Here is a 14,416-nt window from a genome sequence, read left to right on the forward strand (position 1 = left end):
CTGGCAGTATTTGCCGAAGCTAAATGTACAAATATCCCATGATACAACAATTTGACTTCTGCTATATACCCTACAGAAATAGGTGCTTATGTCTCCTAAAAGACATGTACAAACTTATTCATAGTAGCTCCAGCATTTGGGAACTATTTGGGAAACAACCCAAATGTCAGTCCATAGAAAACTAGGTTAATCCAGTTACAGTTGAACTAAGGAGCCTAGATTATTGTTGATGCTGTATACTGGAGAGAAAAATTACTGCTACAGTTGATACCTGAGACAACTCTGTCATCTGAACAGTGCTCCCATGTTTTAAACAACTCTGGAAGTATCCTGTTAAGGAGGGAGGAGTTACCCTAAGGGAGAGCTGTTATCTTAAAAATTGATGGGCATCCTGACCAGCATTCAAAACATTTTCCACGTCATATTGGGAACTGCCCTACAGGACAGGAAGGAATTTCCAGTTTTTTTATCTAACCAGCCTAATTACTACTTGCTAAGAACATCAAGGTTAAAATTGTTCTCTATTCTGAAAAAGTCCCAGGTTCTCTGATGACTTCAGGGAGCCAGAACTTGAGTGTGTGTATCACTGAGAAGTGTATTTGGAAGAGCCCCCACCCCTGTGGTGCTTGGGCTGAGCACCTTCTCAGCAAGAACACCTGTGCAAATCCACCAGCACCTTTGTGTGGCACCTCAGTAGTTAAGGTTCATCCTGAATTTGTTTCAGTCTCTGTTTTACTATTTACAGGACCTAGTACCAAGCTATACTCTGTTGCTTAGAGATCAGAACTTAGTTAGGGAGCAGCACATTGCAGATGTTTCTTTTTTGAAAGGACATTTAAAATATACACAGAAATGGGACGAGTAACATCGTGAACACCTCCACACCCACCATGCACCTTCAGCAATTACCAGCATTTTGCCAATCTTGTTTCATCTGTCCCTTGTTTGTTAGAGTATTTTAAAAGCAAATACCAGGTGTTATTTCATCCAATACTCCTGTTTTTTGTTGTTGTTCTGTAGGAGAAAGAGAAGATTGTTTTAAATTTTCTCTCTTGACAGTTCCTATTCCTGTTACATTATGTAAACCATTTCTTCCATTTCCAGAGAATAATTGTATTCCATTGATTTCAATTTAGTATGTTAGAGCTGAGTGAGTTTTTAATTTTGTTTTCCTCTGAACTGGCAATGGTGTTTTAATTGGCAGGGAAATTTTATACCTAGGTGAGTATTTTATGGATTAGTAAACTTCTCTAATGGTATGTTTATTGATGAATGTGGGGCAAAAGCAGAAAACCAGATTTTAAGAGAAATTAATGCTCCACAGTTTGTGGTTTTCCTCACACTCTTAATCACACACTTCAACTGTGGAATACTGAAGCCTGAGCCACATTCTCTATCCTCTTACTTTCATTTCTTCCTCCCAAACTACAAACCATGTATAACCTAGAAATGTTGCTTGTTAGCTAATATTAAAATTGGTGATTGAACTCTGGTCTTAATTTTTTTTGAACAGCTTTTCAGTAAGCCATATGCTTGGCAGGAGAACTTACGGAAACTTAGAGCAGATTTCATGAAGATTCTGAATGATCTTTATTCCACAGGAATGTATTCAAGGAGGAAATGCTTCTAATAGTTTTTATTAAGTAATAAAATATTATTTATTTTTGCTTTCTTTTCTCTCTCTCTTCTTTTTTTTGGTTGTTGCTGAAAAAATCAGATTATTTGTCCTGTAGAGTTTGCTACTGTGCCTATTTTGGTCATTACATCCCTTTGTTCTTTGATATGCTCCCTTCTCTTCTGTATTTCCTGTAAATTGATTGTGACACTTGAATCAGATTCCGGCTTTTTTGGGGGAGGACTCCTTTATGGGTTCTGTTGAGAGGCATGTAGTGTCTAGTTGTCTCTTTTGTAATTTGGTAGTACTATTAGTGTAACCCTGTGGAAGTGTCCCTAAGCAAGAAAGGACGTTTAAAACATTTTGAGTAAAAGGAGCAAATCAGAATGAAAGATTTTTAAAACTTAAGTGAATTTATTTATGAAAAACATCCAAAAATGCTACAAAGGAAAATTAAGAATGTATCTTGTCTATTCGAGTGCTATCTCTTCTTTATGCCTCCCAATTCCAGTTTGAAAGCTGAGTGGCTCTATAGTCAAGGCAAGGGGAGAGCATATCGGCCTGGCCAGCACATCCAGCTTGTCCAGTATCTGGCTACAGTCTGTCCTCTTACTTCTACACTGGGTCTCCAAACCGCAGAGGATGCTAAGCTAGAGAAGATTCTGAGCAAGCAGAGGTAAGCCCATTGATGTGTAGGCACTGATGAGTTCACAAGTGAAAATACTTCTGAGTCTTCCCTGCTGATTCATAGGACTGAGGGAAGCACTGTGGCCCACGTTTCTGGGCATTCCAGCTGCTGTTGCTGCTGCAGTCCTGCAGAGGAACTGAGCCATGCAGTGTAGTCCCGGCTGCTTCACAGCAACTGCCTTGCTAATCATTTCTTGAGTTGAGACAACCTAGCAGTATAAGAGAATGATATATTTTTTTTAATGTATTTGTCTTTTAAGTAATGGGTTTCATGTGGTTTTTTAATTACATTAAGAAGTATATCTAGAAACATTTAGTTGTCACTTTTATCAGTGATCCTGCCTTGGAATATTTGTGCATGTATATGCATATAAGAGTATCTGTGTAATTTTAAAATGCGTTTGTTCTTCTTGTTTTCTCTCCAGTGTTCCCATAAATGAGACTTTGTAATTTGGTGGTGGTTAAAGGTATCTACTTTGAAAACTTGTAAACTTCTATCTTTTTGGACAGTGTTACCTAGGAAGCAGAAAAGCTTTCTGTTTTGGTTTGTGTTAAATTATAACCCATGTTATTAATTTTTAGGTTTCACCAGAGGCAGCTGATGAACCAAAGTCAAAATGAAGACTTGTTTTCTCTTGCTGATATTGAAACAAGGGCCTCCCTTGTACCTGAGCATTCAAGCCCTATTCAGGATTGCCAGATAGTCCAAGAAAGTGGTAGGACTAAATGACATCTGATGCTTTTCCAATAAGTTGTTTGATCTGTTGGGTATCATAAAACAGGAAAAAGTACATATTTTCAGAGTTTTTGTTTATTAACTTAAGTGAACATGTGGATCTTATATTTTATATATATGTATATACACAGACACACATATATAACTATTATATTGTTAATATTCAGAAACCTTCAGAGGACTGCTACTTTTTGTGTTTACCTGATACCTTATTCTTATGATTATTACAAGAATTCATTTCCTTAAAAATACTTGGTTTGATGTTTTAGGCATATTGAAGGCATTTTATTGCATTTTACGATATCTCAGAGATTAGATTTCATGAAAAGGATGCAACTAAAAAAATGCCTCTTTATGTATTTAGTGGTTTAAATGATGTTTTGTTGATTCTTCCAGAACCTGTCATCCAGGTCAATTCTTGGGTTGCGATAAGCAGTAATGATGATCACTTATATGCTAAGAATAACTTTCCTGCCTCTGTACACTCTACACGATATTCTCAAAATGACCTGCACCTGGAAGATATACAGACAGATGAGGACAAGTTAAATTGTAGTCTTCTCTCTTCAGAGTCCACTTTCATGCCAGTTGCATCAGGACTCTCTCCGGTATCACCTACTGTTGAGCTGAGGCTGCAAGGCATTAACTTTGGCCTGGAAGGTGATGGTGTTGCAGATGAATCTGTGAAAGGGCTGGAAAACCAGGACTTTGATAAGGAAGAGAAGGCTTTTGGGACTGCAAAAGAGAATTCTGTTCACATGATAAAAAGTGCAATCAATACAGAGGTAAAGGAAAAAGATGGGCTATTACCTTGTCCTGAGCCAGTAGTAACCAGTGCTGTTTTGAAGGATGACACCCACGGTCTTACATCTTTTCCTGAGTCAGCTGGACACAGTGTCTTCCATACGCAGCCAGACAGTGATGAAACCTTATCTCAAACAGCTTCAGAGAAACTGCCCTGCAGGGTTTTAACCCAGAGATCCATTGCTTTGGGACAAGATAAAGTTACCCTTCAGAAATTGAATGAAGCAGCCACCAAGCTTCAGGCCTGTTGGCGGGGCTTTTATGCCAGGAACTACAACCCCCAAGCTAAAGATGTGCGTTATGAAATCCGGCTTCGCAGAATGCAGGAGCACATTGTTTGCCTAACTGATGAGATGAGGAGGTAGGTCAAAAGTCCTGTTTATTGGATGTTTTGTTGGTTTTGTTATTGAGTCCAAGATCGGGCCACTGTCTGCATGATGTGTCAGTTAGTTGAGAGACAAAGTGTTGAGGCAAGGAAAGCAACTTTCTGTGGAAAGCCAGCAGACGGAGCAGATGGCGGGCTAATGTCCTAAAGTAGCATCTTAACTCAGGGTTGATTGCAAGCTTCTTTTATGCTAGGGAAGAGGGGAGCAGGAAGGGAGCAGGTTAGGGGGTGACTGAAGGCTGCAGACATCTGGGCACCAGCGAGGATATAAAGGGAACTGAGAAACTGTGTCCTTGGTTAGTTGACTCTCAGTGACCTAGGTCTGGTCATGGTGTTCCTAAAACTCTTTGACAGGGCAGTCATAATTTCCATACATATTTCCCTATCTCCTGGAGGAGGCAAGCTTTGGGTAAGGAGCTGTTTGCAGAAATCCCAACGTGTAAGCAAAATTCCTTTTAATTATCAACATGCAGGGCTACAAGGCTCAGGGTTGAGCAGAAGCCCTTGTCCTTTTGTTTTCCTTTTGGCCCAAAGGTTCGGGCAGCAAAGGATAGCATGGAGGCAGAGATGCCAAGCTTTGTCTGTTACAGTTGGAGAGTGTCAAATTCTTAGAGTTGATTCAGAACACTAAGTCTTTGCTGGTGTGGCCAGAACTGTTTTCATGTCATGTTGCCACTCCTGATTTACTTATTTCCTACAGTATATTGAAAGCACTATGCATCTCCATCTCTAGCACAGCAGTCAGTACACAGGTACAGGAGAGCAATAACTGTTGAGTGAATGCATGCCTCCTAGATGTCTACAGACCTAAACATAAAAATGTACAGGAAAATGTAGAAAAACTAAGTATAAAAATGAGAAGATGAGAGAGTCTACCTAAGAACTCAATAGGTGACATAAATTTTAAAGAAAATAGTAGGGATTTAAAAGGGGTTAAATTTATGAGGCAATAGTAGGAATTATTCATTAATTCCATAGTCCCCATGTTTTACTGGCTGCCAACCCACGAAAATTAGGATTTCATGAATTTATTTTGAGTATTAGTATTACAACTAGCAATATTAATATTAGGTGGAAAAGGAGGAAGCAGTAAAAGGCACTGAGAAGGGACTGCCAGAGTGGTAGAATACTAAGAGTTTGTGTCCCAGCTCCAAAGGGAAATGATTCAGGAGAGAAGACAGGTACCATAAGGAGGGCAAAGAACTGTGCATTCTGTTTAGAAGCTGGAGATTATTGGTAAATATGTTGGGGACCCCAGAGACTATCCTTAGGTTTAATGATTTGCTAAAGAACTCACAGAACTCAGGAAAGCTATTCTGCTCACAATTGTGGTTTATCACAGTGAAAGGATAGTTTAAAGTAAGCAAAGAGAAAAGGCACACAGGGCAGAGTCCAGAAGAAATAAGGTACAAGCTTCTAGTTGTTTTCTTCCAATGGAGTTGTACATACAGGGCTTGATTCTCCCAGCAACAATGTGTGGCAACACATATGAAGTATTGCCAACTAGGAAAGCTCCCGGAAGCCTTGACATCCAGGGTTTTTAGTTGGGGGTCAGTCATGGAGGCATTGAGTGCCAGTGTGACTGATCTTTGCTCAGATCAGCCCCCTATATTTGAAATTGAGGGGGTAAAGGTGTGGGAGGTTTAAGGAGAGAGATGTGGGATATTCCTCTTAAAAGTGAATTTATAAAGGAAATGGAGGAGGGTTGCTGGACAGTGTGAAAAATGACAGTGCAAAATGCAAAATAAAAGGGGAGTTTGTAAGATTTAAAAAATTTTTTTTATTTTGGTATCATTAATCTACAATTACATGAAGGACATTATGTTTACTAGGCTCCCCCCTTCACCAAGTCCCCCCCATATCCCCGTTCACAGTCACTGTCCATCAACATAGTAAGATGCTATAAAATCACCACTTGTCTTCTCTGTGTTGCACAGCCCTTCCTGTGGCCCCCCCAACACTATACATGCTAATCGTAATGCCCCCTTTCTTTTCTTCCCGGAGTTTGTAAGATTTTTCATCAGCACATCTCAGCCGATCTGTTCTTAGTTAATTTGGGTCAGCCAGGAGTGGGTTTTTTTTCCAGGTGAATGTGGTATGGAGAAAGAAAAGGGCAAGAGAGCTGCAGATGTCTGGGAGGGGATGATTATAATGATGGATCTTGGAATTAAAAGAAGGTAAAAGGAAAGGAAGGAGGGGAAGGACCCACTCGCCTGGAGGTCTAGATGAAGGTTGGCTGTCTGGATTGTGGAAGTGGGTGCAAGTACAGGGAGCTGCGTGGCCAGGTGCTGGTTTGTGTGGAGGCTGGAAGTCATTTCTGAAGATGATATAGTCAAAATGATTGGGTCTGAGTGAGACTATGAGAGTGAGTGACAGTGGGGTGGGTCCTTGTTAGATAGAGCATCCATGAGAATGTGTAGGCCTCCAGAAATGATGGCAGGAATGGAGCAGAGAGGACTGGTGCTGAGAGTCAGTGAATGGAGGCAGGTAATGAGAGGCCAGTACCTGAAAATAAGTTTGGGGAAATTTTCCTAGGAAGGCAAGAGTTCAGGGAGGAAGGTACAGAAACATTCGTAAACAATAGTGAGAAGCAGTCTTCTGACCCTAACGATGAGTGAAAAAAGTAGCTTCCACTTGAGAGGGCTACCATGCCCTCAGAAGAGGGTCTGATTTGGTCAGGGAGAAGTTTACAGAAGAGGTTGGGTGCATAGAGTAGTTTTCACATTATAATTCAGGAGTTCCAGATGGCAGAGAAGAGCCTGGAGGGTTAGAGAAAGTAGGAAATTGGGTCAGAGGTTCAGAACAAAATGGAAGATTAAATAGACAACTAGAGGACCCTTAAGTTTTGCGATGGGCGTAAGTATGGACAGGATGGCAGTGAGCCCAGTGTAATACTTCAGTGAATGAGGGCAGGGGTTGGATGGGGAAGTCTGTTGATGTAGCAAGGAGTCTGTCAGGGACTGAGGCAAACGGGGTTGAAGTTTGGGATTAGTTCTGCTAGTCTCTTAAGAGAGGGTATTTGAAGCTGTGATTCTAATTCTTAACTGTTTTGGAGGCTTTGAGTAATCAGCTACTCTTTTCTACAGCTCCTGTGCCTTTGGTGTGTTTGACTGGGAAATTGAGGCCAGAGAAAGAGCTATTTAATCTTTTTATTTTTCATCACTGGCAATATTTTATAGAATCAATGTAATCTAGATTTTGGTCATCTCGTTTGATTTCTATGTGGAGTCATAGTTTAGAACTAAAGTTTCAGCTTAGTAAACTAAAAAATAAAAAGGACTATTATTAATTTCTTTTTCAATGCATGTATTGGTCAGTTGTAACAGGAAGTACATGTCAAAGCACCCTTCCTTGTGTCAGTAATGGATTTTGCATTATTGTAGATTGAGAAAAGAAAGAGATGAAGAACGTATTAAAAAACTTGTACAAGAGGAGGCTGTCAGATTCCTTTGGAACCAGGTAAATTTTTTCCTGCTGACTTTCTCAATATGTGAACAGAGAAAAATTCTAGGTTTATTGAGATAATAATAGAGCAGTCAGACATATTAAGCACCTTTCAAGATTAGGGATGTGGTTTGCATTCTTTGCCATTAACTAGGACAGTGAATTTTGGTACATCTTATTTAATCTAAAGAAAAATATTTTCATAATTTTTACCAGAAAGATAAAAAATATAAAGATGAAGAAAAGTAACTGAATTGACAGATGTTGTTATAACTTTCTAATAGATACAAAAAAAACAGTTTGAAGTTTTATATAACTCTCTAGTTTTATTACTTGGAAATACTTGAATGAAAGGTAAGGTGGTGTATGATGGCTTCAGTATGTAAGTCCTGAGAAGTACCTGTGACTTCTTGGGAGAGAGAATTTGAGTCCTGTAATACACACACTTTAGGGACAGTTTAGACAATCAGCTTTACTGTTATATATTCCTTGGAAATATTTTTATAAAAGAAATTTGTTATAATAGGATTTTACCTACAAAATTAAAAAATAATCCTTGACTTTTAAGGTTTTATAATTACAAAGAGTAGGGGAGTGGTTAAATAAATTACAGAGTAACAACACTGTGTAATACTATGGAACAGTTCAAAAGAATAGGGTAACAGTTTGCACTGACAGGAAAAGTGCTCCAAAATGACATTGTTCAGTGAAAAACAGCAAGTTGCAGAACTTAGGGTTTCACTTGGTTTTAAAAACTCCCTGTATATTTAAAAATGGGAGTAAAAGGTCTGGAAGGACAAGTATCAAACTGCTGTCAGTGATTATCTTGGAGGGTGGTCAAAGGGAGGACTAAAAAATGGTATGGCCTTGCTTTTTGCAGATTTTACAGTAAAATTTTGAGATTTTGGTCATACTTATAAAATGTAAAGGTCATATTATCAAGAACTGAGGATATTTCTAGGTATTTTAGGGTTGTATATACTATGTTGTTAGATAATTTTAAAACTATTCTCCCAAATGCATATCTAAAATAACATATAGAATGTTTATATTAATAGGTTCTCATCTGTCTTATTAAATGGACCTTAGTGTATGTTGAGTGCATTATTGACCCCTTAGTCAGCTAGACATCTGCTGTTGTGCTCTGATTGTTTTTCCAGAAGCAGCAAGAGAGTTGCTTAAGCCTATAGCTACTCTCCTGCTGAGGACCTTTAGTGACCAAGGACGTGCGCCACTTGTGCCAGCCTGGTTTGGCTGCAGGTGCTATGGAAAGAGTAAGGGAGTCTGACTGTTTCTAATTCTAGGTCTGCCATCTGCCATTTATCAAATTCCTGAATGTTGGAAGAAAACTCAAAGGACAGTTGTAACACAGGTATCATTTTTATTTTATAGTAAAGCTGTGGCCTTTGGTTTATAGGTAAGGTCTCTACAAGCTTGGCAACAGATGGTGGACCAGCAGCTAAGTTCCTGGCATTCTGATGTTCCTCCTGTGTCAGGTACTCTGATGCCATCTAAACCTCCATTCTTCACCCAAAGTCTGGAACCCCCTTTGGATCAAAACTCTTGGTTCATTGCTCCTGACGAAGCTCCTCGAGAGAAATCTTTACTAGAATTTCCAGACTCTGGTTTTCATTCCTCCCTAACAGAACAAGTTCACTGTTTGCAGGATTCTTTGGATTTTGAAAAAAGTTCCACAGAAGGCAGTGAAAGTTCTGTGACGGGGAATTCCATTGACACAGTAAAATGTGGCAAAGAGTCAGATGTAGAGGATGTTAGTGAAGACCATGATGAATGGAGTAAAGGAAGTTCAAACAATGAGCAGGATAATAGTCTGCTTGAACAATATTTAACTTCAGTTCAACAGCTAGAAGATGCTGATGAGGGAACAAACTCTGATGAAGGGGCAGGTGATAATAAGCTTCACACAGCTCATTCCCCCGAAAAGTTAGATGCCCCGTCTGACGGTGCTTCTATAGATAATACTCACGGCCTGTGTCCTGCTTTGCAAGAGGAAATGAGCCAGACACCAAATACTTGTAAATTAAATGCAGAAGTTCAAGGGCAGCAGTCAGAATGCGATTCTACATTTCAGGTATTACATGTTGGGATTACTGTGTAGCATGTCTGGTTGCTTGGGAAGCAGAAATCCACTTAATTGTTTTAGCGTATTTTCAGTTGCCTTTTTTTTTTTTTGAAGGGGAATGTTCCCCCCGTTTTGTTACTGGTCGTATAGAATTTGTATTTTTTTCTCATATTTTCTGTGTTCTAGATACTGAGCCACATCTTGATTTTGATTTTGTTAGCTTTTTATTAGCTCTAAATAAACACTATTATATGTTAATATTGATAAACAATATCAAAAAATATTGACATATACACTTTATTTCTTAACAACTGAATGGCATTAACAGTGTTCCTTTTTTTTATGTACTCATTTCCTTTCAAAAAAAATAAACTAGACTGTCTTAAAGGAGATAGAAATTTTACCTTAAAGATGTAAATAAGAAAATTTTTATTCTTCTGTATGTAAGGAAATTGATTACATAGTAAGGAATGCAATTTGTTAACTTGAATATAAATGACACATGTGGAGATTGTGAACTAATGATGTTTGCCAGTCTCTTTGGAGTAAGAACGTGTTTTGTTTTTTTTTATCCTTTTTTCCCTCCCTTATGAGTCAAAGCCTTATAAGCAAATAGGGAGAAAAGGTAAGATTGGAGGAATTTTCAGTGGGATGATTGTCTCCCAGAAAACTTTAGTTAATGTTATGTATCTGTTTTAATATATGAAGCAGTGTTCCATCCAGAATTAAAATCAAGCATATTTTAAGAGGCAACACAAGAATATTTTTCTTAGATAAGAAAAAAGCAGACACTAGGCTCCATTCACTTGGAATAGTGTCACAGCAAACATTTATCTTTTCATTTAGTGCTTTTTCACCCCACAGATAAGCATTTATGTGCCAATATTATCAGAAATTAATTCATGTTTATCCTCTCTGTTCCTATATTTCATGTTTACTTACGTATTTCAGCAGAAGGTCCATGGCCATTTATTTCACTTTTTGACCTCTGCTTCATAGTGAAGAACATTGAAAGTAATAGTAGTGGTGAAATATGAATGACTTTCTTTTTAAAGGCCTATTTTCTTTCTAATTCTCTGAAAAAGTGCCACACTTGGAAGACAAATGTAATGCTGGTTAAGAAAAAAATGAACACTCATTTCTTTACTTGTTAAAAAGATTATGTAACTTCAGGAAGAAATGATAATACTGTGTTTGAATGTTACAGATAGATCAGTTCACAAATCAAGGATAATTTTTGGAAGCTTGATGTTTTAATCTTTGAGAATGTTCTAATATCATTGAACATCACATATCTGATTTCCCCCTATCTATGGACTGACAGCTATTTAAAACAATGGTGATATTTAAGTGTTCTTGACATTTAGGTGCGAAACATCCGTTACTCTGTTACAGTCACTAGGTCCCCTTCTTTGAAGTTATGTAAAATAAAAACTTACAAGAGTAAATCAGGGATCACATGTTATATATTGTTGATAGTCAGAAACATTTCTTCAGTATGGGTAAGATATTTTTTTCTCCCTTTATAAATATGCAGCACTCAGGTTGAGAAGATCTGAATTTCATTCTCAGAAATCCAGAGTCTCTTGAAAAGGAAATACTTTCTGTCTTTTATAAATGAAACAGCAGTCTTGCGTTCAAAAGGCTTTTCTCTCGTAAAGCAGGTGTAAGGTTGAATGTATGTTAAATAAAAATAGAATTTTTTTTACTTTTTGAATAATGCTAATTATCTTTTATGAATGATTTTGAATTTCTTCTTAGACATACCCTATTTTTCTATTTTACAGTTAAGTGCCTAATTTGCTGCCCCTAGTTAGACACAGAAAGAACAGCCTATACTGCACTGTTACCAAAGTGCAGCTTCATTAATTTCTCATAGAAGTCGCTGAAATGTCATGGTTCAGTATTGTCTAGGTAGGTGTCTGTTTTTAAAGAAATGGCAAAACACAACTAAATTCATTTGAACATCAGCATTTCTCAGCAAGATTACCTTTTTTTCTTTAACCTTGCCTCATTTTTGTAGCCCATAAATAGTATTCAGCATACTTTTATTTTTAAATTGATGGAATATGATAATGGTTAATATTCTGTTCTTCATTCTGTTTAACTTTACTGATGTTTGGAAGTGCAAGAATGTAAAGTAACCCCTTACCTTTACTATACAGATTATCTTGAGTGGGTAGAATTAAAATTATATAAATTAGAGTGTAGGAAAGTCTGTGGCATAGACTAATATACTTTAGTAGGTTTACAGTGTAATTTAAAATAATTTATTGCAACTAAAATATTTGGTTTCTGTGCTACTCATTGGTCTGGTAGAAGAGGAAATAGGTTTAGTAAAGTTTGGGAAGTTGTCTTTCACATGATCTTTGTGTTTTTTCCTAACAGGAAAGCTAGATACTAGATATTCATGCAGATGCACAATTCATACCACATAAAAATTGGAAAAGGAAGCTTAGAGATTATTCTAAGATGAGACTAAGGCACAAAGAAGTTAAATGACTTGTCCAATGTTAGAGCTAATTAATAGTAAATTATTATTATTTTTACATTTAGTGAGTCAGGTAAGAGTGTCTCTGCATATTTTTCATTCTTTTTGAAAGGGAAAAAAACTTCTAAGAGAGCTAGAACTCTACTACTCAAAGCAAAGTAGCTTGTAGAAAACTGATTTGTTCAGAACTGTGAATTTTCTCTAAGAAATGTGGTTTGATTAAAATGGTTTTCAAAGAGTGTTAGTAGAAATGAAAATTTTAAAAGAATAACTGTTAGGTTCCATTTATTGATGACAAGAAGTGTAACAGATTGCCAAGATATATAAAATTTTCTAGTGAAATGCTGAATTTGATTATATTTCATCTTCAGTTTTATAGAACAACAGATGTAAAGTTTTACCTCCCCAGTGCGTAGAAAGGTCCATGTGACAGTTGATACATACACAATATAGTTTGGTTTTATAAGCTTAATTATAATTATAAAAGTCCTCATAATATGCATGTTTTAGGAAAATAAGTAACCCACATAATTGTTTGCATATATGAAATAACTTTTTAAAATAATGTGGGTACCATTCTTGAGTGTGGATTTTTCTTTTGGATTATTTATGCAAACACCATAATATTGTATTTTCCTGTTACCTAGTTAAGTCTAGTCCCATTTTTTTATAAGTATTTTCAAAAACAATATGGACTTAAGATACTATTCTTTCTTGCTACTTTTTTTCGTGCAGATTCTTTTAATTGGATTTATAAAAATACATAAAATATAAAATATTTTTTTTTCTGGAGAAATAAGACATAGTAAAAGGGAAAATATAAAATGACTGTGATTGATTTCCCATTCGTGAATGAATATGAAAAGAAAAAGGGACTTCATTATTAATGTATACTTTTATTTTGCCATGTACCTTATTAAGGGATATTCTAAACATTTTTGTGATACTACTTTCACTGATCAAACCTATTGTGCCATATTAAAATTTAAAGTCAAGTAAACAAAGTAGTCCTCACAGCTTTGGAGAGAAACAGATAATTGTCTTTTTAAAATGAGGTGCCTTTTATTTGTGAATGAGTAAAAATTGTACTAAATTTAATTCCTTAATTGATTTTAGTGGATGGCAAGAATCACTCTGTAGTGACTTTGTTCACTTTCTAATTAAATTTCTTTGAATGTTTTGTAATAATTCTAATGTTGCCAATAAAAGATTAAAAATAATTTGATTTTGGACTATTTTTAGGTTTTTCTTTAATTTTATTTTAGAAATAGATTATTTAAAGTGGTTGTAGTCTGTTTTAAAATGGCTTGATATTTTATATTGTAACCTGTTTAATTTGTATTTGAGTTTCTATTTCTAATTCTAAATAAAAAGTTTGTACATTTGAGTGATTCGTCTGTTTACTATAGTGATTAATAGTACTGGTTGTTACTCATTTTGCTGGTAATTAATGGATAATTAAAATTCAGAACAAATTGCAGATAGAGTTTTACTAAGGAAAGTCCAGGCTATTGTTGTTACATAAGTGAATTTACAATAAAACAGTCCTAGTATTATGAAAATGGATATGAAATGAAAGAAATGCTAATTTAGTTTTATTTGGTGTAAATTTCATTGCTTCCAGAGTAGTCAGTGGAATATGTCTCAGTAGATATTATCCCTCAAAGTGCACAGATGACACTGTCAGATGGTATTGAAACACTGGGTATGAAAGTGCCAGGGAGCAAGCGAGTAAGTAGAGTACAAGCCTTTCTCATTTAACATAATTAGGACCAGTAGTTGGTTGGTGTTATGGACTGAAGTGTACCACCCTCCCCAAATTCGTATGTTGAAGCCCTAATTCCTAGGTGACTGTATGTAGAGATAAGGACTTTAAGGAGGTAATTAAGGTTAAATGAAGTCCTAAGAATGGTGACCTAACCCAAAAGGACTGGTGTCCTGCAAGGAAAGGAAGAGACACAAGAGATTGTCCATGCCCAGAGAAAAGGCCATCTGAGGACACAGAAGGTAGTCATCTGCAACCTGGGAACAGAGGTCTCACCAGCCCTGCTGGCTCTTGATCTTGGACTTCTAGTCTCAAGAAATATGAGAAATAAGTTTCTGTTGTTTAAGCCACTTAATCAGTGGTATTTTGTTATGGCAACCTGAGCAGATGAATACAGTTGGTTAAT

General features: G+C 36.7%; 1 protein-coding gene across 3 annotated transcripts in view; it reads left to right on the forward strand.

Annotated features, from left to right (window-relative positions):
• Positions 1–13,470, forward strand: part of CEP97 (centrosomal protein 97) — a 63,458-nt gene extending 49,988 nt beyond the window's left edge. For all 3 annotated transcript variants that reach the window (XM_036916457.2, XM_057502305.1, XM_036916458.2), the window contains 5 exons: positions 2,127–2,291; positions 2,885–3,018; positions 3,435–4,203; positions 7,611–7,686; positions 9,089–13,470. In XM_036916457.2, coding sequence (XP_036772352.2) covers positions 2,127–2,291; positions 2,885–3,018; positions 3,435–4,203; positions 7,611–7,686; positions 9,089–9,790 — 1,846 coding nt within the window. In that variant the 3' untranslated portion in view covers positions 9,791–13,470. The remainder of the gene's footprint in view (positions 1–2,126; positions 2,292–2,884; positions 3,019–3,434; positions 4,204–7,610; positions 7,687–9,088) is intronic.
• Positions 13,471–14,416: the final 946 nt, after the last annotated feature.

Source organism: Manis pentadactyla, chromosome 1 (genome assembly GCF_030020395.1).
Source record: "Manis pentadactyla isolate mManPen7 chromosome 1, mManPen7.hap1, whole genome shotgun sequence".
Taxonomy (NCBI): Eukaryota; Metazoa; Chordata; class Mammalia; order Pholidota; family Manidae; genus Manis; species Manis pentadactyla.